Below are 26347 nucleotides of genomic sequence, written 5' to 3' on the forward strand. Positions count from 1 at the left end.
ACTCTATTCACTGCACCATCGCCTGGTCAGGTGAAAACCTTTTTGTTTGTTTCGAGTTTACTTTTTACCCACACCCACAAAGCCTAAGAAAGGCAACACCAAGGGGAAGGAGGAGCCACCAGGAGAAACATTTTCTGCTGACCTGACGTCTCTCTGAGAAGGGGAAGGGAGACTGGGCATCTTGATTACTTCAAACTTTCCAAAGAGAAGTTACACAGGAAGCAGACTACTCATGACCAAAATCAATAATGACAGATTTTCTTGTCCCTTTGAGGGAATGGTTACAATGGGATGTGCTCTGGCTAATTTTGAAAACAAGATCCAAGGTCAATTTAATGAGCTTAGATAAAATTCAACATAAAGAACCTGAATAAAATACTTGGAGTGTGATTAACCCACTGATTTTTGTAACTGTATCTTTTGTGATGGTCTTACTTAAAATGTTCACAAATAAAAGAAAGTGGGAGATTTATTTGCATTTTGATTTACATTGAACATTAGGCAAGGGAACATTCTGTGAAATGCTGTAGAAACCCTGCCACATACAGGATCCTACTTTGCAGTTAATGTTGGGATGTTAGCCTCCAGTGGATCCCTGTTAATCTATATACATATATTATAAAAGTTCTGGGCCTTAAGTTATTCCATTCTCAGATCTGAGTCACATAGAAATAAAAGAACAAAAAAGAAAATAGAAGATATGAAAGAATTGCATAAAAAAAGAGAAAGACATGACTTTCATGATTACAGTTTTACCAACCTTGAATAGTCTCTCAAGAGAACAATAATAATACTTAATACAGTGATCATTTTTACATCATAAATAATTCAACTGTGCATGATGTTTTATAGAGGTTTAAACAGAGTATTGAAGGGAAGAAATAAGGTACTATGTGTTACTATAGTATTGTCCTAGCATGCATTTAAAAAAATAATAAACATTTTAATTATCAAGAGCAGGTACTGATCAAAGCCAGAATTATTTAAAGGCAGACTCACAAATCTAACGTAGTTGTGTTCTTGCGTATGCAGGGAGGCTAGCTCAGATGCCTTCTTCGGGCATCTTCCATCTTATCATTTTTTTTTTCATGGAAATCTGGTTACACATAACAAAGAGAGAAAGCAGAGCTGGGAAGACTGTGTAAATTACCTGAAATCATCCTGGAATTCACCAGAATTAAGATTGGAGAGAGGCCAGATCCTATGCCTAATGCTTTACGTGGCTCTCGCATGAACTAGCATGTGAATGGTATTGAGGATTTTAGTAGGGCTGGCTTCCCAATGTTAACAAGATAAATAAGCACCCGCAGCAGCTGGCTCCTGCTGGTTTTCCCTTTGCTGGTTTCTCATCTTGCCTGGCACACCCCTTCCTGCCCCTACAGAGAAGGACTGAGTCTACCGGTCATCAGCCAAATACGATTTTCCTCTGGAATTAGGCTGACCCCACATGTCAATAAACTAATCCTTATCCATTGTGGCTGAGGTAGGTAGAGGGAAGGGGATCTGGACAGGGCCTTGTACAGGGAAACATAAGAGAATTTTCTGTTTCTGAGAAAACGTTATATACTGCTGCATCTCTAAGGCTCTGAAATAGCACTTAGGACTTGGGGTTTATAAACTCAAATGAAAAATTGTTAATCTGTTTTATTCTCTGTAGATGAAGGAGTAGAGGAGAAGAAGTTCCTAGAGTAAGCCACTGAGACAGAATTAAAAAGGGACTGCTCACTATAACAGACAAACATGTAATAAACAGCAAGAGGAATGACTTTTCAAACATCAGACTTTAGTTATCTAGAACAGCTGAGCTATTTCATTCATGTGCTGCTAAGAATTTGGGAAGCATGAGCCATCTAGGATTTCATTTCAAATGGCTATAACTACTACACACCTGCTTATAATGGTTAAAACTAAAAATACTGGTAATGTTAAGTGTGAAGAATACAGAACAACTGGAATTCTCAGACACTGCTGGAAGGTATGTAAACTGGTGTAGCCACTACAGAAGATTATTTTGCAGTAGCTTTAATTCATTTTTTTATAAGTCTTAACATGTCTTTGAGACCTAAAGTTTCATTTTTGGGAAAAAAGCATAAGTCAAAAACCTTCACTGCATCTTTGTAGGACTAAAATATTGCAGAGAAGGATGACCCCTCTGGGACAGTGTCACTACTCTCAGAATACAGTGAGTCTCCACATTTCTAAACTATATATCATAACCTCTATACACAGAGGTCCCCAAACTTTTTACACAGGGGGCCAGTTCACTGTCCCTCAGACCGTTGGAGGGCCGCCACATACAGTGCTCCTCTCACTGACCACCAATGAAAGAGGAGCCCCTTCCGGGAGTGCGGCGGGGGGGGGGGGGGGGGGGGGGGGCGGATAAATGGCCTCAGGGGGCCTTATGCGGCCCGAGGGCCGTAGTTTGGGGACGCCTGAATATAGTATCTACAGGTATATCATGATGCTAATTTAGTAGCTTTAAAAAATATCAAAGAGAACTAAATAGACCAGAGAACAACAGAAGTAATAACAGTTTGTGAAATTTTTGTTTTATTGGGACGGGATAGGTGGATGTCTATTTTACAGATTTCCTGAACACACATTTTGTTTGGCATCATGCCAAATGGCCAAATATTAAAATCAATATTTGCCTAACTCCAATGTTGCCTTCACAGGATGAACTACTGAGAGACAAGAATAAATCTGAAATGTTATTCAAAATACTATTTATGATTATAACCTTAGTAATTAAAAATTCTGGTAGACCCATTTTAAAAGTTTAATATAAAAGGGCAGGAACCCCAATTCCTTGGCACCATCATCTGCAGCCTGATGAGCCTTGTGTAAATCTAAATAAATGTTCTGTCTAAAATGAGGTCTGGCCTGACCAGGTAGTGGCGCAGTGGATAGAGCGTCAGACTGGGATGCAGAAGGACCCAGGTTCGAGACCCCGAGGTCACCAGCTTGAGCGCGGGCTCATCTGGCTTGAGCAAAGAGCTCACCAGCTTAGACCCAAGGTCGCTGGCTCCAGCAGGGAGTTACTCGGTCTGCTGAAGGCCCGCGGTCAAGGCACATGTGAGAAAGCAATCAATGAACAACTAAGAAGTCGCAACGCACGCAACGAGAAACTGATGATTGATGCTTCTCATCTCTCTCCGTTCCTGTCTGTCTGTCCCTGTCTATCTCTGCCTCTGTAAAAAAAAATAAAAAATAAAAAATAAAAATAAATAAAATGAGGTCTGTTGAAAAGCAACAGTTCAGTGCTAGCTCTGCCAGCTGAGCTGTACCCGTGGTGATGTTGCCACCGAGTTAGTAAGCTTTCTTCCTTCCTAAGAGAAAATGACTGAGGAAGAGACTCACTTCCTCTCTATCTCCTGGGCTGGAAGATTTGCTTAATGGTAACGATGCAATTTCACCAGAGGCAATCCCACAAAGGACACACTGGTTTCCCCAAAATTATAACCAATCACACTCTTGCAATATCAATTCTCTACTATTTATATACATAATAATTTTTGGACATAATAAAATTCACAGCCTTTAACAATCATCATTACTTAGAGCAGTATTTTTATTCTCCAATAACAAATATACATTTAAACTTTCCACTGACTGAGGAAATTTTCATATATAAAGCACAAAAGGGGGCATTCAGAATAAAGTACATTTAAAGTATTGACTTGTTTTTCACAGTGAATATTAAGATAACAACAAGTCCAAATGGCACACCTTGTTTGCAGGACTGGTGCACTACACTGGTTAGACAAGAAGGTTACCAGTCAATCTACAATCTTTGTTCTAGTATCAATCTAGGTGTGCCTAAAAGGACACTAAAGTAGGCACTCCACCATTTGGCCAGTCAGCCAGAGCTGAATGGCAGAGTTAGAAAGAAATCTGAGGCTAAGGTAAACTTCTGTGTACTCCTATAATCATGTGTGCACATGTGTGTGTTTGGACTGGGTCATTAAGTAAATTGTTTTACCTAAGACAACATCAAAAAAAAATAATTTGAAAGCCACTGCTCTAGACTATCTAATCAAATTAGGAATTTGCTACAAAATACTCCAAAGAATAAGTAATATTTCCTCTAATTTATGAATTTTAAAATTCACCAAGGATATAAATACTATTTATTCTCCTATCTCCCCCTAAAACAGATAGTTTATAACCAACATTAGGGCTTTTGAAAAGGAAGAGAAAGAAAAATATACGAACAAGGGAGAATCATGGAAAAATCAGAATTTACCATGTAGATATAGTTCTCACATTTGCCTAAGAGAACGCAGGGAGTGCTAACTTCTTAATTCACATCCTGGATGAAAAAACAAATGTGTCACCACCCTTTCTCTTCTCAGGATAAGTAAAAGTATTAATGTTATTTCTACTAAGCATATTTAAATTATTCCATAAAACATGCAGGATGAAACAGGATGTTTTCTGCTCAAAACCAATACAGGAGTCTACGTGATAGTATCCAAGAGTCAAGGCCACCGTTTGACGGCTGGGGTGAGAGGAAACAGCTGTGCTCTGCTGAGCCAACACAAGGCTCCCTTGGGCTCTGTGCATGGCAAACACCCACAAATAAAGCGGGTAGCTCAGGACAGGCTTCTTGGTCATGATCTCTATTTGTGTCATTTCACAAAAGCCCACTGCCCTTGAAAATAAAACATAGAGGCTAGGATCCTTGCAACGAAAAATCATCATGTGAGCGTAGCAATGTCCAAGAGTTTCCAATGTAAAGAATAAGTTTCTTCCCTCTGTACTTATACTCTTGGATTAATAAAATGAAATTCAAAGAATTGCATATATACCTTTGAAAGATATAATAAAAAAGGCTAAGAACATAATATTTTCATCTCTCCTTATTCCAACACCACCTCTTCCCTAGCACTTTAACCAAAAAAAAAAAAAAAACCTAAAGAATTTGAAATGTGTCTTGATTTCAGCTGGAGGAATGGCAGACTCATTAAAAACAGTAGCCAGTGTGTTTTCAGACAAGAGGGTTCTGTTTATTAACAGTGTGCCTTTCTTATCCAGTTTTTCCTTTGCTTACACTTTTCAGTGCCTTTCAGCAAACTTGGTTACTTTTACATCTCAATGGGTCATAACTGCTGGTTATTTTTGTTTCTTCTCTACAATATTATGTGAAAGTCCCAAAGAGCAGGGTTCAAATTTTCAGATGACATGTTCATTGCCAACTGTGTCTTGACTGGCTAAAAATTAGAGTGGGGGCAAGGGCCCCCGAGGACCCTTCATCCCAAGATAAACTGCTTCCAAAGTCAGTTTGAGGAGACGGTAGAGATGAATGAAAGAAAATTATTTATTTCGGTCCTTGGGATTTAACTTTAAAAAAAGGCTGCACTGACCATGTTACTTTCTGCAAAAGGCCAGACAAGTCTAAGAGCCGGCCCATGATGGCAATCGCTGTTTTTGTACAAACAGTGAGGAGCTAAGAATGGTTTTGCATTTGTAAATGGTCAGGATGGGAGGGTGGGAACATGAAAATAATATTTCAAGATACATGAAAACTTATCCGAAATTTAAATTGCAGCATCCATAAAGTTTCATTGGCACACGGCCAGCCTCTGTGGACTGTCTATGACTGCTTTCCTATCACAATGGCAGAGGTGAGCAGCAGCAACAGAGCCCGTCTGTGCCTAAGATATTTACTATCTGGTCCTTTATGGAAAAGGTCTGCCAAGTCCTATCATCTGGTTCCTTCTTCTGTGCATAACAAGTCAGACCACAGGATCACTATGGTATAATGTGAGGAGCTATGGGTCTAAACCTACCTCCCACTGATCCCACAAGCAGGCTCGGTCCCAGCCTCATCCTATGAGAAATAATTGGCTGGGAAAATAAGTCTATACATCCAAGACTGAAATAGAATATTCTCTAACACTAAAATCTCTAAGCCAAAACAAAATTACCCATCTATGCCCAAATGCCAGACACCCTGTAAAGAGCTGATCTGCAGCCACTCATTTAATCTTCAAACCAATTCTGGGACATAAGTACTTTATCTGCCCTATTTTATAGCTCAGGAAACTGAGATTGGAGAGGGTAAGTCCATAGCCCAGGTCTGCACAGCTAGGAAGGCGCAGAGCTGGGTGTAAACCCAGGCCCGGGTTCCAGGGCCCATGATGCTCTGAACACCCTGGATGCAGTTTAGAAAGAGCTGAGCTTTTAGTGCAAGCACACTAGCACTAAATAAATTAAACCAATTAATATACATAAAGTATTGAATGCAGTTCCTGTGGTGTTGTATGTGCCTGTAAGTATTAGCTACTATTAAATACTACAAATTTTCACCCTATTTTGGGGTTTATTCCTTCTGTCTTTATCCATTCTGGCGAAACAACCTTATCAAAATCTTATTCTTGTATATTAGGAGGTTTATCATCCATAATATGCCAGCAGAGAAATCTTAATGCTTTTTTATGCAAATAAAGCATAATATCTAGTATTATACCCCTCACCATGGCTATTAAAGAATTAAATGTGAGTTTTAAGTTGTCGGTTTTGAAACCTACAGCTATAGTCTTTAGTCAGTTCAGGATGCCTTAACAAAATACCATGGACAGGGTGGCTTAAACAGCCTTTATTTCTCACAGTTCTAGAGGCTGGGAAGTCCAAGATCAAGGCACCAGCCAACTCAGTTTCTGGAGATAAGTCTCCTCCGGGCCTGAAGATCACTGCCATTTCACTGTGTGCTCACGTGGCCTTTTCTGCACACACACACAGACCTCTCTTCTTATAAAGGCACTAATCCCATCGCACAGGCCCCATCCTCACAACCTCACCTAACCTTTTCCAAAGGCCCCATTTCCACATACCACCACATTGTGCGTTAGGATATAAATAAAACACTAAATCTAGAGGAGCTATAAATGCAAAATTGTTTTTTAAAAAAACAGAAATGCAAGAACATGTAAATGTATACATACGGTGGAATATAGGCTGCCACAATAATAGTAAAAATTAGCTTTTTGGAGACATGTTTATGTTTTACTGTTACATAAAAAATGGTTGGTGGTAATATTACATGTATACATTCGGCTATGCAAAACAAAAATATGCATAGGAGATACACTGGAAGAAATAAAAAACATCAAACTGTTAATAGTTACCTCTGGGCAGTAGAATTATGAGTCATGTTTATATTCCTCTTTATTTTCTAAGTTGTCTACAAAGAATACAAATTCCAAATATAATCAGGCAGACATATTCTATTTTAATGCCCTACAGGAGGACATCTTAAGTCATTTGTACTCTTATTTATCAGCTTTTTTAAGTGAAAAGAGGGGAGATAAGGAGACAGACTCTCTCATGCACCCTGACCAAGATCCACACAGCAACCTCCACGTGGGGCCAATGCTCAGACCAACCGAGCTATCCTCAGTGCCTAGGGCCAATGCTCAAACCAATCGAGTCACTGGCTGAGAGAAGGAAAGAGGGGGAGAAGGAGGAGAAGGAGGGGATGAGAAGCAGATGGTCACTTCTCTTGTGTGCCCTGACCAGAAACAGAACCTGGCATGTCCATATGACAGACCAACACTATCCACTAAACCAGCTGGCTAGGGCCAGCAGAGTATTTTAATATGAGTCTTTTTTGTCATCTTTGTCTCCCAGATCTCACCACCAAAAAAAAAAAATCTGTGTAGAGATAAGCAACCGCGATGCCAACTATGCTCACAAAAGTGAGGCTAGCCTGACCAGGACGTGACGCAGTGGATGAAGTGTTGGACTGGGATGCAGAGGACTCAGTTTTGAAACCCCCAGGTCGATGAGTGCGAGCTCATCTGCCTTGAGTGCGGGGTCACTGGCTTGATCATAGGATCATAGACATGATTCCATGGTCGCTGTCTTAAGCCCAAGATCACAGGCTTGAGCAAGGAGTCACTCACTCTGCTGTAGCCCCGCCCTCCATCAAGGCACATATGAGAAAGCAATCAATGAACAACTAATGAGCCGCAATGAAGAATTGATGCTTCTCATCTCTCTCCCTTCCTGTCTGTCTGTCCCTATCTGTCCCTCTGTGTCTCTCTCTCTGTTTGTTTCTACTAAATCAGGGGTCGGGAAACTTTTTGGCTGAGAGAGCCATAAATGCCACATATTTTAAAATGTAATTCTGTGAGAGCCATACAACGACCCATGTACGTTACGCATTATCCATAAAAATTTGGTGTTGTCCCGGAGGACAGCTGTGATTGGCTCCAGCCACCTGCAACCATGAACATGAGTGGTAGGAAATGAATGGACTGTAATACATGAGAATGTTTTATATTTTTAATGTTATTATTTTTTTTTATTAAAGATTTGTCTGCAAGACAGATGCAGCCATCAAAAGAGCCACATCTGGCTCGTGAGCCAGAGGTTCCTGACTCCTGTACTAAATACTAGTCATGACTAACTATTCAGACTTCATGACTTCATGACCTACTACTGGATCGCCACTCACAATTTAAATAAGCACCAGGCCAGAGCATTTAATACATGAATGTGTCTAACCAGTGCTGAAAAACCAAATAAAAAATTTTCAGATTTAGATATCTGGTACTCTTGGTAATAATTTAAAAAATGCTTTCAAAATATATTAAAAATGGTCTTGGAAATTATTTTTATCCCAAGAGAATTTTTTTTTAATTTGAGCAAATAATAAATGGACAAGCTTAAACTTCAGATTTCATGAATGTCCAATTTCTAGAAAAATTGCAAATGTATAAATATTTATAAAATAAAAATTTGCAACAAGGTCCTCGCCGATTGGCTCAGTGGTAGATCATCAGCCCGGTGTGTGGAAATCCCAGGTTCAATTCCTGGCCAGGGCGCACAGGAGAAGCGCTCATCTGCTTCTCTACCCCTCCCTCTCTCCTTCCTCTCTGTCTCTCTCTTCCCCTCCTGCAACCAAGGCTTCATTGGAGCAAAGTTGGCCCAGGCACTGAGGATGGCTCCATGGCCTTGCCTCAGGCACTAGAATGACTCTGGCTGCAATGGAGCAACACCCCAGATGGGCAGAGCATCGCCCCCTGGTGGGCGTACCGGGTGGATCCTGGTCAGGCACATGCAGGAGTCTGTCTCTCTGCCTCCCCACTTCTCACTTCAGAAAAATACAAAAAAAAATTTTTTTTAACAACAATAAAATGGCTTTGGTCTTAGCCCTCTATAAAAACACATGCTAGCAACACAACATGAGGATTAAAAATATGTCTCTTTTATTTTAAGCAGAACCCCTTTAAAACCTGATATAAGGACAAAGATATACACTATGTCCAAAATAAAGAAAAGAGAATCTCTAGAGACAATGAACTGAGCTTAAGCTACACGGAGGTGCTCACTCGAAACTTACCTGATGGATACAGAGGGGCCAAACCTGTAGGGGACGACATTATACTATTTCTACTTAACACTAGAACTCTTGTACAACAATACAAACTCTAGATGTGTGAGAAATATTATCAAACACAACAGGAAAAAGTAACTAGAGAGCAAAGAATAAGCAGTAGCCGAAACTGAGCCCCTTTCAGTTCAGAAAACAAAAGGAGTCCAATCTGCTTCTGTGGCACATTCAAGAGACTCCATGAACGTCCATATCCAAAATGAGAACAGAACCAAAAACAGGAAAGCGGATTCAGAAAGGCCATCGACAAGGCACCAACAACATGTCTAAGACTTCATTGCTTCCTAGATCACCTACCTATTCAACAGTCTTTAAACTAGAAATTGTTCCCCTAACTGCACCCACTCTCCAGTCCCACAGCAGTGCTCCTTCAGCAGGTTTACGAAGTGCACCAAGAGCCGTGGTCCTACCATGAAAGTGGTGAGCCTGGCCTGCTGGTTCTGGAAGTGTTGGACATGACACTTCCGGCCATTACAGAGCCAGATATGGCATCTCGCTGAAGGCTCGGCTGGGGGCAGGGCAGACAGGGGGTGCCCCAAGAGATGAGTTCTTTCTCCCAGCTTGCCTGGTTCTGAGAGTCGAAATTGGTTATGGAAAGGGGAGCCTGACAGGAGTCTAGAGGGTCTGAGAAGACCCAAGGAGTTGGGAGGGACCAGAACAAGTCACCCACAAAGATGTGCCTCTGTGGTAAGAAGATAGCTTTTAGCTAAAGGCAACTTTAAACCACAGGCTCAGGAGAAACTTCTGACCCCCACCCTTAACTGCCTAGAAGAATTTGAATTAGAGGCCTTGCCCATAAGAGTTTATCAGCAATGACTTGTTCAACCCACCTGAAATGACAGGGCAAACTTATATGTTCTAAACACCAGCTGCTCTTATCCTGCAATGACCCTTCGAAGCCCCTGTGGGGCATTACTTTACTTGGTCCTTAAATCAGAATGTCTTATACTTCAATCCCTTCTATATAAACCTCTCCTGCATACTTGCTCATGTATGCAGGGTCCCCATACAGCTGTATGTAGTAAATTTGGTTATTTTCTCTAGCTAATGTCTATTTGATTATTAGACCAGCCAGAAGAAACTTGAGGGTAGAGGAAAGTTTGTTCCTCCCCCTACAGAGTCCCAGTGGCTCCCAGAAAACGTCAAAGAAATGTTCAGGTATTTTCCCAATACTTGAACATTTTTTTATCAGATTTTGGGAGAGGGAAGTGAGGCCCAAGAGAATAAAGTCCCTAAAGAATGATATAGAAGTCCCTAGAGTTTCCCTAGAGAATGACAAAGGTCAGACAAATGAAAAGCTGTGGTTTTTCTGGGGCTGTAATTAAAATAGGGTAATTACAGAACCATTCTTTTGAAAATGTCCTCATCCACTCAGAGCCTGGGCTTCGCTGAAGGTCTCAGTGACAAGCTTCTGCAACTCCAAGCCCAAGGCACCTTTTATATCCATTCCTCAGGCTGCAAGTTGCTCATGAATTTTAATTCTTTTTCATTAGCAGACACCCAGCAGATCATTTATCTTTATGAAATGGGGTCATGAGTGGGTGGAAGGCAGGGGATTGAGACACTGCAATTTGCCCTTAAACTTCTAAGAATACCTCTGGTCCCCTTCCAAACCCTTGAGCCTGCAGAACCACTGGCTGTTTATGATGTGAATGGGTTGACAGAGAAAATAACCTCTCTGCCCACAGGGACAGAAGAGGGGAAACTCACCACTCTCTAGGGCAGTGGCTTTCCGCCAACACGCAGTGGTAGTCTAAATTGTAGGCTTTCATATTAATTACTAGGAATTTGTCCTCCTTCAATAACCACTGTCCAGTTGCATAAGTAACCTGTATTCTTTTGTCATCTGTCCTAACAAATTGCAGTTCTTTTTTTTTTTTTACAGAGACAGAGAGTCAGAGAGAGGGATAGATAGAGACAGACAGGCAGGAATGGAGAAAGATGAGAAGTATCAATCATCAGTTTTTTGTTGCGACACCTTAGTTGTTCATTGATTGCTTTCTCATATGTGCCTTGACCGCGGGCCTTCAGCAGGCTGAATAACCCCTCAAGCCAGCGACCTTGGGTCCAAGCTGGTGAGCTTTTTGCTCAAACCAGATGATCCCAAGCTCAAGCTGGCGACCTCGGGGTCTCGAACCTGGGTCCTCCGCATCCCAGTCCAACGTTCTATCCACTGCACCACCGCCCGGTCAGGCACAAATTGCAGTCCTTTATGACCTTATATGTATTGAGTGTTTAGTGGAAAATGTTATAGTTGAGAACATTATAATAGTTTGACTACAAACAGAATTGTTTTTTGGTTTAAGTTCTAAAGTTTTAGCAATAAAACTTATACCCACCAGTACAATTCTATGTTCTTAAACGTGTCATTTTATCAGAATCCCTATAAATGTACAAATGTTATTTTCTTAAATTAAAAAAAAAGAAAATTAGAGGCTGTGGCTGGATAGCTCGGTTAGTTAAAGCATCGTCCTGAGGTGCAGAGGTTGCTGGTTTAATCCTCAATTGGGGCCCACACAGGAACAGATCAATGTTCCTGTCTGTCTCTCTTTCTCTCCCTTCATCTCTTGCTAAAATCAATAAATAAAAATAAAAATTTTAAAAGAGGCTTTTTGTTTCTTGTACAAGAACTACATTAACTGATAGAGTGATGGGTAAGCTGAGAACAATTTTCTTAGAGGATGAATTGTTATTCCTCTTCCAGAGAGAAGCCCTGAGAAACTTCCTTCCCAGAATAAAATATGGCAATTTCTATAAAGCAAGGTCTGAATTAGAATCCATGGTTTAAAACTGTTACCTCCAAACAGACAGGAAAAAACTGTCAGAGAAGGGTGTATTATGAACAGAGTTAACTTCTGAACACTAGCCAAAGATATATTGTTAGATCTCAAATCTGTGGAAATCTATGGAAGTGATGTTATGGAGTTATCACTAGCTTTATACAAATTCCAAACATAAAAGTCCTCAACGTCTCAGGCCATTCATGTATGACCACATTTTGCAAGGGTTTTCTAGCTGTGAAAGTAGGGTCCACAGCGTAGGTTTCTGCAGGCCACCCCAATGTTCTCTTCCTCTAGGCAGCTACAAAAAAAAAACAAAAACAAAATGAAACGAAAGCCCACCACTGCCCTATCTAACCAGAGCCTATGTAAAATGATATCAGGCCTGATTATGAATATATTATGTCCTCTTCCCATCCTTTCCCCTCTTTCCCTGGTTATCATGAAATTCTGGACTTAGGAAAAGCATTCCCATGACAATGAGCATTGGAGGTAGCAGAAAGATGGTATCATCAAAGATGTTAGAGGGTTCTTTAAGAAACACAGGATGAAATCATGTAAAAATGTGAGGAGTTATCTGAAAAACCAGTCTAAGGCCATGATAGTTTAGTCTCAGATTTAGAATCAAGTGAAGAAACAGGTCCACAGTGGCCTGACTGATCAAGGTGACCTAGCAAGTTAATTAAAAATTTGAGGCCACAATTTCACCCCAAAGCTAATGTTTATTTCCTATGTTTATATTCTGCTTCCTCCTCCAAATCAAAATTTAGTCCCTAGAATATGCACTTTATTAGCTTGTCTTTATGCCTAAAATCCTATTTAAAAATACAGTAGTTCCCCTTACCCATGGGGGATACATTCCAAGACCCCGGTGGATACCTGAAACTGCAGATAGTAGCAAACCCTGTATATACTATTTTTTTTTCCTACAAAATACACACCTTTTCACTTAAAGAAAGCTTTTGTCTTTGGCATATCCAAATTGCCAGAATCTTGTGCTTTCAGGCCATTATTAAGTAAAATAAGGGTTCCTTGAACACAAGCCCTGTGATACAGAGGCAATAGATCTGATAACTGAGAGGGCTAACAGCTGGGTAGTATATACATTGTGGAGACAGTGGGAAAAGGAATGATTCACAATGGGTGGGGTGGCATGACATTTCATCATGTTACTCAAAACAATGCACAATTAATAACTTATGAGTTTCTAGAACTTTCCATTTAACGTTTTCCGACCACAGTTGACTACGGGTAACTGAAACTACAGAAAGCAAAACCGTGAATAAGGGGACTACTTTAGTTCAATTGAAAAGCGAATTCTTTCAGGAATCTTGTTTTTAGCATTATTTTATTTTTTAATGTAAGCATCTTTGGGAAGGAGCTTATGAGAAATCAGTGATTGGCTTAACATGGAAGGTGGATTCGTTCACCAGATGAGAAGCAGTGAGTCAGTTCATGCTCAGAGCCCTATAGAATTGAGGTAAGAGGAAACCACATTCCAGATGATGTCAGCAAGGAAAACCAGGATGGTGACTGAGATCATGCTACTGTAAGGCTCTCTGGGTATATGGCCCTGGTCCCTTGAGGTGCCATAAATAGTCTAACCAACTGGCTATGGTATGCAGGTCTGCCTAAAGCTAGGTCTGAAGAAGCAAGGGCACTGTTGGGCAAATGAGTGTGTAAAATTTATGTTTTTTGAGTTTGCTTATTCTTATTGTTAAAAATGGCTCTGGGGAAAAAATGGCTCTGAGCAGCCAGGTATATATGATCTGTGAAATTGCAAATTACCTTCCTGCTTGGGAAGGGCTATTGTCTTGCTAATGTTTGCTGAACAAGAGGTTTTCCTGCCAGAAAGTACTGGAAAGAGAAGGAGAAGGAGAAAGAGAGAGAAGCCATGTTTGTAGAGTGAGAGAGCAGAGAGAATACAAAGTGCTGAGCAAGAAGCCAATTTGTGCAGAGAGAGAGGAGGTGTGCAGATGGGGAACCAGAGCTGAGGGGCTTTTGCGAGCTCCGCTGAGACTGGTGGGGCCTTTGATTCTAGGAGGAACCAGAGAAGATTCTACTGGTTGTGGAACCGGAGAATGTGTCAGGGCTTTGGGAGCCCTGTGTGTTTGCTTGTCGGCCCGTGAGAAACTTGAATAAAGGAATGGCCCATTATTTTTTGGCTCCGCTGTTTCTTTACCATCTGCCCGAATCCAACTTGAACCTGTATGTGCACGGCCACGATGGTTGTGACTACTGGCCATACAGGCACCTAAGGGGAAATCTATCCAGAAGTAGCCACAGACCCAGGACAATCTTAGGGTCACAGTATATCTGAAAAGGACAGGTGTGTATAAATGATACAGGGCATGCATCCCAGCAGAAAAAAAGCCAGCCAATGACAAGAGTCCAGGGCAGACCAAGCAGCAGATACCCAGTGCCAATCAACAAGAGAGCACCACAACAGATACCAAGACGTTGGAGAGAGATCCAGCACCAATCAGGAATCTGGAAATGGGCAGGAGCCCACTGTGGAGAACAGAGCTCCTACCAAGCCAGTGTCAAGTCCCAGGGACGCGTAGAACCCCAAGATTTAGGTACAGCACTGGTCCTCGAGAGTGGGAAGGCATCAGGCGAAGATCAGAAGCAGCCCTGTGGGTGGGGCAGGCTCCTGAAAGAGGAGATGTGGACAGTCACCATAAGTGATGACTCCTACCTCACATTTCAACTTAACACAGGCCCAGGTTCTTGTTGGCAGCGGCTTGGAGAACTTAGATTTAGAACCTGAGTGCAGACAAATGAAAGAGAATGCTTTATTCCCCAACAGAAAATTAAGGCAGAAAAAATGACCTCAAATTTGGCACAGTATTCAGCAAACAAACTTTAAAGGGAAGGATTTCTGCTGTAATATTTCACAGCCAGTGAGTTTCCTTGCCTGAAAAACTAGTGAGAACACCTTCAGTCTAGGTCCTCCCAGGGCTACTATTGACAACCTTGTACTAACTCATCAAAACAACAGGCCCCCAGAGCAGAAAACCCTGTAAACCCAGGTAGGCAACATTTTAGAGGAAGTTCTTTGGAATCAGGGTTTTGAGCAAGGAAATATGAGACTCTGGAGACTTCCAAATCGGGAGTCTGAGATACCTGCCACTGTGCCCGCAGGCAAGAGAGGCTTCGCTCAGAGGCTGCAATTAGAAGTGTCCTTCCCCCAAGTATGGATTGGGTTGGGACGTTCACAGAAAACACAACCACCCCAGAACACTCTCCAGTGGAAATCATTTCTTTGTCTCATGCAAAGAAGCTGATTCAAGTCTTTTCTCCCAGATGAGGGAGGGAATCTTGAAATAGAACCCGCGAGTTTCTCAGAACCAGGCAAAATCCCTGAAGTGTCAGCTGCCAGAAAGACTCCCTAGAGCTGCCGTCAGATCCTCCTCAAGGGCTTACGGCAACCTCTGTACAGTATAAACTGAATTGGTCCCTAGAGCCTTCCTTAATTTGAACTCAAATTGCTTTCAGGCTCCCTGGAAATCAGGAGCACTAAACTAGGAAATAACCAAAAGGAGAGTATTCTTTGGCCCCACAAATATAATAAAACCAACGTAACTTATCAAATTCTAAGGGATGCTAACGAGCTTTAAATCCCAAGTTAATCAAAATGTACAAATACAACTATTAACCCAAGAGTAAGCGGAAGAATTTGCCTGTGGCTCTTAAAAAATTCCAAACATGCCCAAACACCACACAGAAAATCACTGGCAAGAATGAATGAAAAAGAGGTGGTCACAGCAGTCCCACCACTGACTCGTCTGAGTGATTTCCATGTGACCGTCTTTCATCTATGGCTGCAAACTGAACACCCACAGCTGTTGTTAATGCTCAGACACAAAGATATGCAGAGATGGAGAGGGCTGATATGCAGACAGTTAAATTTTCGATTCCTGTGTGGAACACATTCCTGGTTTTCCCGACTGCTACACCAGACAAATGGCTTTCTCTTTAATTCGGAACAAATTTCTCCAGTCCACAGTCCCACGTGTGCACAGCAGTCTCTCTGACTTCTCCAAGCGAAACCCAGCCCCTGTGCAGTCAGGCGAATGGGGATAGGAAGGGCGTATCAAGTTCTTTCATTTCTGCCCAAGTCAAATGACTTCCCCCCTTTTTGCCTGCGAAACTCTTACTTATATTTCCCCTTTTCTGTGACATGTTTCAGCTTCCTCAAGCTCCTTACCTTGCACTTTCCAGCTCTCTGATCACACTTAGATAATATCATCTATGACAAGCCTTGCAGTTTTTCTGTTTAAGGCAAGCTCACACATTTTTTGGTAGGAAGGTCAGCTGGTACAACCTCTTTGGAGAAAATTTTGGAAATGTCTATAAAAATGACAAGGCACGTGCCTTCGAACAGTACAACAACCCCATAATCAAGACTCTCCTGTGGATTTACTCACCTGGTAAGCAACAAGGCTGTTATAACCCTGTTATAACAAAATAGTAGAAACCATGTAAATGCTCCTTAATATAGGTCTGGTTAAATAAATATAATAGAGTACCATGTAGTTGTTCAAAAGAACCAGGAAGCTCTCTCTTTATACTGATATCTGAAGGTTTCCTCCCAAACTCCTTTAATTTATTTGATAGATTATCTTTTTCCATCAGCTTTACTGAGATATGACTGATGAATTTATAGAGAATCCTAACTAAACAGATCACATCAGCCCACTGAAAGGGTGTCTCAGTGCCTCTCTCTCAAGTAATTTGTTTTCTTCTGGGCATTAAGCAAGGGAGGACCTAACTTTGGCAATGGTTTAATGGATATAATGATGTATGAAGTAAAGGGGATCAAAATCTGCCACCCCAAAATATGCCACTTTGGCATAAGGATTATTTTGAGCTGAAGGCAGTTGAAAAGCAGCAGACACAGGAAGAACTCTTTGTCCTCCTCGTTTCTGCTTAAAAGCAGAGCAGAAATTCCCCTTGTGCAGGCACCCCTCCCAACATGTCCCCTATACAAGAAGAAAACAACCCTTAGCCTTTCCTTCCACTGCAGGTGGAAATGGCACCCAGATGAGACTACATAAACAAACCTTACAAAAATAATTCTTATCTTCCATTAGTTTCCCCATATATTTACCTTCCCACAATTTACTCCCCTCAGAAGCCCAACCCTTTTATTATTTGTCTAGTCACTTTTCCACATTTTATTACCCTTTGTTAAAATGTTGTATAAGCTTACAAATCTAACCACTTCTTTGGATTTTCTGTAGATCCCCTATACATATCATATTCAAAACATCAATTAAATTTGTATGCCTTTTACTCCTACTAATCTGTTTGTTTGTTTGCTTGTTGTCTTTTTTGTTTGTTTGCTTGTTTGTTTATTGTCAGTTTAATTCACAGGATCCAGAAATAGAACTTAACCTGGTAGAGAAAAAGATTTTTGCTCCCTGAAGGAGGCATGGCAGAAGAGCTAGTCACTAGATACATTGAAGTCAAGCAGTAGGAATATTAACAAAAAAGGGAGGGGACCCCACTATTTTCAGAAGTAGTGCTGATAGACAATGCCTCCAGCTTTTGCTACTTTATAATGAAGTTACAAGATGTACCCAACCAGTCTCCCTCACCTTCTTCCAGACAAAGACTGTATTATGTGTCAAGACTTTCTATGTATCCCTCATGCATAAAAAGTTTAGTTGCTATGCAGTTACAAAGAAACAAAAAATTATTCTACTCTCAAAAGGTACCAAATAGTGTAATACAGACCTATTGAAAGAGAGAGTTATACAAAGCAATTGCAAAACATACCACTGCATAAATTAGTGAAGGTGGCCACCCAAGGAAAGCTTATCCAAACCTAACAGAATCCTCACAAATTTCTCTGTGCAAAATGCAGACATCAGTTAAGGCTTGTGTTCCATTTCTAGGTGAAACCAACCACTTCCTACCTTTGAAATCTCAAGTAGTTTTCTTAACCTCACTAAGTCCTACTTCATCCATAAAATGGGGATATTAGGATCTACCTTTTAGGCAAGTTAAAATAATCAAATGAGATATAGCATTTCAAGTTCTTTGCAGAGTTCACAACACTTAGGGCCAAATAAATGTTAACTCTCATCATCATCATCATCCTGTAATTTTGAAGGTGTTTCTCAAACTTTATAAATGGAGCACCTCTGACTAATTCATTTATTAAGAGGGAAAACAATTACACAAAAGTTCAGATTGTTTTAGATGAAGACCTTTTTTCCTTTCAAAGGTGTTATATAAGCAGCCTATGTGTAACATCTTTGAAGTTTGTTTTTACCATGTATACAAAAGAACCCAAAACATTGACATATGCTTCTTCAAAGTCCCATGATTTTTCACAAGATATGTGAAATATTTATACTGCTTTACTTCCTGCAAAATCAATAAGCCATTAAAATAATTGGTCAAGGTCAGACATCAGGCTTCCAACTACAGTGCAGGGTCATCAAACTTGTTCCAAATGCAATGATTCTAGTCCACATCTCATTCAATATCCTTTGGCCCATAATACATGAAGTCTCATAATAAAGTCTGTTTTAAAAAAAAAAAAAAGTCTTTATGAGAACCTAAGTTGTTTTCTACACTCTGACAAGCCAGACAGGTTCACTCTAACTTAACTGCAAGGCTTCAGAGGGTGGCTGAAAGCAACAGAACTGCCGTGCGTGCGTATGTAAAACAGAGGCTGGGCCGGTTCAGTAGGTAAGAAAGGTCCCATAAAGAATGAGCTGAGGCCTGACCTGTGGTGACGTAGTGGTTAAAGCGTCGACCTGGAAATGCTGAGGTCGCCGGTTTGAAACCCTGGGCTTGCCTGGTCAATGCACATATGGGAGTTGATGCTTACAGCTCCTCCCCCCTCCTCTCTCTCTCCCTCTCTGTCTCTTTCTCTCCCTCTCTCTCTCCTCTCTAAAAATGAATAAATAAAAAAATAAAAAAATAAAAAAAGAATGAGCTGAACCACAAAACTGTGATACATTTAAACAAACGGAGAACCACAATGACACATTTAAGGGAGAGTTTTGATAACAGACCTTGAGTGGCCAAAAGTGGCCCTACAGGAAAAAAACAGTAAAGAAGAAAAGTTAAAATGCGACAAAATTGATTTTTCAAGCAGAGGGTAGGCAATACTACGGAGGCTGAAGGAAACAAATGCCAACCAACAGCAAGGGCACTTAAAACAACAACTAAGACACTGTTCTTGGGATAACTGCGTTTTCTTTTTCAACTGAAATGGATTTGAAGAAGAAAAAAAAAAGGAAAAACACAGTGGTTATCACCAGGTGATAGAAGAGATGATTTTTATTTTACTATTTTTTCTTTTTTTTAGCAAGACAGATAGAAAGAGAGAGGCACAGAAAAGGACAGACAGACAGGAAGGGAGAGAGATGGGAAGCATCCACTCATAGTTGCAGCACCTTAGTTGTGCATTGATTGCTTTCTCATGCTTTCACCAGGGGATTCCAGCCAAACCAGTGACCTCTTGCTCAAGCCAGCAACCATGGAGTCATGTCTATGATCCCATGTTCAAGCCAGTGCCCCCGTGCTTATGCTGGTGAGCCCACACTCAAGCCAGGTGAGCCTGTGCTTAAGCCAGCAACCTTAGGGTTTTGAACCTGGGACCTTAGCATCCCAGGTCAATGCTCTATCTACTGTGCCACCACCTGGTCAGGCTAGGGATAATTTTTATAAATTTATTTATATATTTATTATTTTTCTCTATTATATTTGCTAAATTTTCTATAATAAAAATATTACTTTTATTTTTAACTACAAGATTTTTGAAACAAAATGAACAATACTAGCCATCCAGCAGTATATATGGAACAATCTAAAACTAATCTGTAGGCCCTGGCTAGGTGGCTCAGTGGATCAAGTATCAACCCAGAGCTCCCAGGTCATGGAGTAGGATCACTGGTCAGGGCACGAAAGAGAAGCAATGAGTGAATGCATGACTAAATGGAACAACTATGTGAAACGAGTTGGTGCTTCTCTCTCTCTTTCTCTTTCTTCCTCTCTCTATCTCTCTCAAGTCAATGAAAAAAACTTAAAAAATAAAAATAATCTGTGAATACATAAATCTCCCTCATTAAACTCAAGACCCTCAAGAATGAGAACTTATTTCATTGCTCCTTGGAACCCCGGTGCCTAACACAGGTCCTAAAATATAGCTACACATATTAAGAAGTGCTTTTAGCAAATGAATTTTGATTGTGTCCAAAATCTCAAACAAGGTGACCCCTGGTATAACCTCAGGAAGAAAATTAAGGAAGTGCAAAGAAAAAATAAGCGACAGCCTTCCCACAAGCAGCTGATGAGTGCCTGTCTGGGCAGCCTCCTTTCCAAAAAGGTCTCCCTTCCAGGGAACTGCTAATCAGACCAATAGATACAGGAGCCTACATTATAGTTTAATGTTCCTTGCTACTAAAATCTTCCATTAAGTCCTTTGTCCTCCTTCGCCCAGCTGCCCTTCTTTTAGCACTGCCTATGAAGTGAGCCATGCTGTTCTGCCAAGACTTGCTTTGCAGAAAGCCATAGGGACCACCACTATGATCTTCCACTCACATCTCAGTGCCACTAAAATAGCTCTTCTCAAAGCAAGTAATACATTTTAATTTTGTGAATACTAGGAATCTTGTAATTTATCTCCTACCTCTCTGCTTGAAGCTGACGGCCAAATCTACAACCCTCCTTTGCAAACTTTGTAGGACCTTACAACATGTGTCTGAAAGCTAACTTTTCTACTGGTTTCCTCCTATTACTCTTTCCTCCCTCTACGACCCTGCTTTCTTTATTTTTATACTCTCATTTGGGATGAGGCAGAGTATCAACAAATCAAGAAACCAATAATTAAATCCCCCAGTCCAATCTTGGCTTCAGACATTTTCACCTATGTAGCCTGTTTGCAGGACAAGTGAGTAAAGCTCAGCACCACTCTTCTTGCTGCTACCAACCAGAGGGTGACTTTTACGTGCATTTGTGACAAGAAAGTCTGACAGAGAACCAGAGGCACTTTCCTTTCCACTTCCTGCCCACAAGCTCTAAAATACATATGGCCACTCATATGAATGATGCACTGTAAGGCAGAATAGCATTACACTTAAGAACCCAGACCCTGGATCCAGACTACCTGAGTTCTAATCTTTCCTGCTCTTCTTCATCCAGCTACCGACTTTGAGCAAGTTACTTACTCTTTCTGTGCCTTGCCTTCACTCCCCACCTGTGCAATGGAAACAATAATGGTGCTGACCTCACAGGGTTGTAAGAAGTAAATGAGTTAATACATTTAAAGTGATTAGATCAGTGCCTGGCACACAGTAAATATGGGCCAGTACTGTAACAGGACAATTCTGTTTTCAATTAAGTCAGACCACACAAAGTTTCAAGTCTGATTGCAAGTAATATTTCTTACTGTACAAACCAATTTCTGTGGTGACCTTATTTAAGTTTTGATGTCATTTATAAATAAGTGTTGAGTCCAAGTTCTCTCTAAACAGCAGTCATTTTCAACCATTTGCATTCTGGTTTGCAGAACAGGAGACAGCAGTGGCATTAGACAACAAAAATGGTTCCTGGAAGTTTATCCCCAACCGGCAAAACTATGATCCCTAAACCATAAGTGTACATAAGTACACATTTACATACTCATATGCACACACATATACATCACTGTTGATGTCCCTCCAAAAAGACATCACTTAATGCAGGGGTCCCCAAACTTTTTACACAGGGGGCCAGTTCACTGTCCCTCAGACCATTGGAGGGCCGGACTATAAAAAGAACTATGAACAAATCCCTATGCACACTGCACATATCTTATTTTAAAGTAAAAAAACAAAATGGGAAAAAATATATTTAAAATAAAGAACAAGTAAATTTAAATCAACAAACTGACCAGTATTGCAATGGGAACTATTGGCCTGCTTTTGGCTAATGAGATGGTCAATGTGCTCCTCTCACTGACCACCAATGAAAGAGGTGCCCCTTCCGGAAGTGCGGCAGGGGCCAGAAAAATGGCCCCCGCAGGCCGTAGTTTGGGGACCTCTGACTTAATGTCTAGAGGGATGAAAAACCTCATGAACAGTACACTCTAAAATATAGCACTTTGTTTCACTATCAAATAACAACTCTGGCCTGACCAGGCGGTGGCGCAGTGGATGGAGTGTCAAACTGGGATGCGGAGGACCCAGGTTCAAGACCCTGAGGTTGCCAGCTTGAGCGCGGTCTCATCTGGTTTGAGCAAAAGCCCACCAGCTTGGACCCAAGGTTGCTGGCTCCAGCAAGGGGTTACTCGGTCTGCTGAAGGCCCATGGTCAAGGCACATATGAGAAAGCAATCAATGAACAACTTAGGTGTCGCAATGCGCAACAAAAAACTAATGATTGATGCTTCTCATCTCTCCATTCCTGTCAGCCTGTCCCTGTCTATCCCTCTCTCTGACTCTCTCTTTCTGTCTCTGAAAAATAAAAAAATAACAACTCTGCTTTGTTGAATACTTGAGGTCCCATCTGAGATTACAAAGTTGCCACCTCCTACACATTCACTCAAAATGCAAATTCCTCATCAGATTCCACATCTAAAGAAGAACAGAGCCCAATTCTAGCCCATCTTTGCTCACAGCAGAGCCTAAATCCCAGCAACTTCCTCCACACCCAGCCCACCAATTTAATTTAATTCCTCAGTGAATCACTCTCCACATATGTGAGTATGTACATAATTTTCAAGTAAAATTACTTGAAACTAACAATGCTTGAGGGCAAAGAAAGAAAACTGAGTGCAAGTTGCAGTGCTTGACTAAATTTTAGAAAAATAAAGAAAATAATTAATCGCTGATACTCTATGCCTTGCAATCAAGGTTACTTTGAAATGTAAGGTAAGTGGATAAATTTCAGCCTGTGCTGTACTAAAGTTACATGAGATTAAGAGAAAGAAAGAAAAAACCTGACAGCATGTCAGAGCTATTTATTTTCCATTCCGTATGTTTCCCATAATTACCTACGAAATGAAGGTAGGAAGGATTTTGTTATAGAGTATTGAGCTGAATACATCAGTTCCTTTTAAATTCTCCTTTCTCCCTATCACAGACAATATTCTAAGAATAAAGTAAAAAATTAACCTGGACTATTTGACAAGAAAACGATTTTGAGGAAGTTCCTAATCTCGCCCTCTCCAGTTTAGCAGGCCAAATTCACCGGGGAAGCGGAGGCTCAGAACTTGTATTGCACGATAAAGTGACACTTCCTAATAGGAATAGCCGAGATTACTCTGCCGCAGCCTAGATTGTTCTCGCCATGAACCCGAGTACAGAGTTTTGTTTTTTCTTCTAAATGTTTTCCCCAAGATTTCGAGGTCAATTCCAAACGATGTTCCTCTCAAAAGTCCCAAAGGACACTCGCTCACCCACCCCTCCCTGCAAGCAGCGCACTTCCCGTTCGCTCTGGCCGGTCAAGAACTCTAACTTGACAGTGACACACACTGAAAGAAAAAAAAAAAAAGGAAGTGGCTACAAGACCTTCTCAAGACAATTATTTAATTTATTTTTTAAAGGGAGATCGGTGGCCCTGTATACCACGAAAGCTTCAATAGGACGTAGCCATCACACCCACTTTCAAGTTGCAGAGAATGTCAATGTTGCAAAACCGAGGGCGACTCCTCTTTAAAAATAAACGTTTTAAAAATCCTCGAAATCCTCTTGCTACCCAAAGCGGTCCCTCCCCTTTAGCGAATGCAACAAAGATAACAACTCTCATCCCGGTGGGTCGGATCTCAAGAGCGAGGCTCCGGGCCGGGTACGTGCCTGGTCCGCCGTGCCAAGTGGCAGAGGAAGCGCAGGGCACCGAGGCGATCAAGGGACCCAGAGAGCACCTCCCTTACCTGGTTTGACTGGTTTGGGTGGCGGCTTCGACATTTCGCTTCCTGGAGCAGCTGAGCCTAAAGTCCACGGACGAAAAGCCAACCGAATACCCCGCCAGTCGGTACTCCCGGCGCCCCAAAGTTTCTTTTTGTCTGGTTTGCAGTGCTGCGCCTTCAAGGACCTGCGCCCACCCTCGGCGGCAGGACCAGCGGACGCGGCAGAGCGGCTCCGCACAGTCCCCGCCCCGCCCCGCGGCCGCCGGAGCCGCCCGGAGCGCGCGGCCGGGCCGATGAGGAAGTGGCCGCCGCCTTGCCGAGCGCTAATTGGTTCCGACGCTGGCAGCTGCGGCGGGAGCGCGGGCGGCGCGCGCCCCCGAGGAGAAAGGGCCGGACCCTGCAGGGGCGCGCGCACAGCCACGCTCGCGGGAGCCCGACCCCGCCCAGCGGGGGCTGTGCCGGGCGCAGCGTCGGGCCGGGCTGGGACCGATCCCAAGGTTGAAGATCTCTACCTGGACCGCCTCTGACCCGAGAGGGGCGCTGGGCAAGGGACCGTGGGCCTCTCAGTTAGCGAGCTGTGGGGTTGCGGCGGGTTAGTGCCAAGCGCGCGCTGGGCCGTCGCCTCTGCCGCTTTGCTTGGGAGGATTAAAACTGGCGCCCGGTGAGTACCTGCCCGACCCCGCCGCGCCGCGCAGCCTCCCGGGGGGCCCAGGAGTGTGTCCCGCGTGTTCCCGCGCTGGAGCCCGACCCTGGCTGCGTCTTGCAAGCCCCATAGAGATTCCTAACAACCCTGAAAGGGCTGATACGTGGCCTGCCAAGTGTACTCGTGACAGCTTAGTGCTTTCACGCCCCGCGATAACCCTTAAAATAGGAGTCCGCCTCCCAGAGATCGTACAGGTTGTGGGGAAAGTCACCGGGGACGAGACCAGGCCCTGATCTTCACGGCAGGAAGTCTTTTATTCCTCTCGCGTTGGGGTCGGCTGACTCTGCGGCCCGCCTGCCTCCTTTTATTGTACCGCTTGCTAACCGAGAATGGTTTTTAGATTTTTATATGGCTAACAAAAATATCAAAAGAATATTTTGTGAAAATTATATAAATTTTACCCTTCTGTGTTCATAAAGCTTTATTGGAACACAGCTACACTCGTTTGCTTATTTATTGTCTGTGGCCGCTTTCACTTGACAACAGCTGCCCGCCGCATCGTCCGAAGAATTTTCGATCAGAGACTTAACAGAAGTGTGCCCACCCATAACCTAACAAGGAACGCAAGGGCTGGATCACACAGAATCTGCAACGTTCATGAGTTCGGAAAAACAGTCAGTATTATAAACCAATTGTGTGTTTGGGGGTAAAAACATTGAAAAGAATATTTTTAAATCCTGCCCTGGCCGGGTATCTAAGTTGGTTAAAGAGTCCTCCCAGCATGCCAAGGTTGCCCGTTGGCTCCCGGGTTAGGACACATACTGGAATCAACCAATGAATGCATAAATAAGTGAACAACAAATCATCTCTCTCCCTCCCCGCCCCCATTCCCTGGCTCTCTTTCTCTCTCTCCCCAGTCTCGCTCCCTCCCTTCCCTCCCTCCCTTCCTCTCTCTAAAATCGGTAAATTTAAAAAAAAATTTTTTTTTACTTTCTACGTGAGTGTCTACATAAAATGAAGCTTCAAAGTTTCTACTAGGGGTTAGTGAAAGATGGAGTGATTCCAAGAGAAAGGGGGATGGTTTGCATATTTAGAAACCTTAGCCTTGGGAGAGTTTTGTTTACTAAAAGGGAGCAAAGTTTAAACAATAGTAGGAAAAGTCTTCCCTGCTGCTTGGAAGAAGCTAATCAAAATACCTATTGAATAAAATAAATGAGAGAGAAGTTCTTAAAACATTTCACTCTTAGAAATATCAAACCACTCTTTCAATTCATGGAAAAACAGAATCCCTCTTTCAGACAGTTTGTATTAGGGAGTTGCTTCATGCTTATAATCTGCTGAATCTGCACATGCCACCTGACCATTTTGCAGTTTGGAATTTAAAATATACCAAGTTTAGTCGTGAAATAAATGAAATATAATAAACATGAGCTATGAAAAAAGGACTCAACAACATAGTTTACTTAGGTTTAAAAAAAGTATTAAAAATAATTAAAATTACTTATTTTGGGTTTGCTCATGGATCTCTTATTTGGTGTTCTGTGCAGTTGAGGAAAGCTTTGCACTTATTAGGAGAATAAAGTATACAAATATCCACGAGATTGGGTGTTGATTTATATTCCTAGTAATTGGATGCCCTGGATTGATGAGGCTGGAAAGTCCAAAAGGTTGTCT

The 26347-nt window shown here is 41.9% G+C and overlaps 2 protein-coding genes across 4 annotated transcripts in view; one reads left to right on the forward strand and one right to left on the reverse strand.

The window, feature by feature from the left end:
• The window catches only part of OSTF1 (osteoclast stimulating factor 1), a 59597-nt gene extending 34794 nt beyond the window's left edge, over positions 1 to 24803 (reverse strand). Inside the window, exons 1-2 of the mRNA XM_066362939.1 lie at positions 24642 to 24803; positions 24055 to 24538 (exon numbers count right to left, since the gene is read on the reverse strand). Of these exons, the coding sequence (XP_066219036.1) occupies positions 24055 to 24538; positions 24642 to 24803 (646 nt within the window). The remainder of the gene's footprint in view (positions 1 to 24054; positions 24539 to 24641) is intronic.
• The window catches only part of NMRK1 (nicotinamide riboside kinase 1), a 31308-nt gene continuing 29422 nt past the window's right edge, over positions 24462 to 26347 (forward strand). Inside the window, exons 1-2 of one of the 3 annotated variants that reach the window (XM_066367969.1) lie at positions 24462 to 24691; positions 25220 to 25347. In XM_066367969.1, coding sequence (XP_066224066.1) covers positions 25331 to 25347 — 17 coding nt within the window. In that variant the 5' untranslated portion in view covers positions 24462 to 24691; positions 25220 to 25330. The remainder of the gene's footprint in view (positions 24692 to 25219; positions 25348 to 26347) is intronic. The other 2 variants (XM_066367970.1, XM_066367972.1) reach the window with 2 other exon arrangements.

This window comes from Saccopteryx leptura, chromosome 2 (genome assembly GCF_036850995.1).
Source record: "Saccopteryx leptura isolate mSacLep1 chromosome 2, mSacLep1_pri_phased_curated, whole genome shotgun sequence".
Classification (NCBI taxonomy): Eukaryota; Metazoa; Chordata; class Mammalia; order Chiroptera; family Emballonuridae; genus Saccopteryx; species Saccopteryx leptura.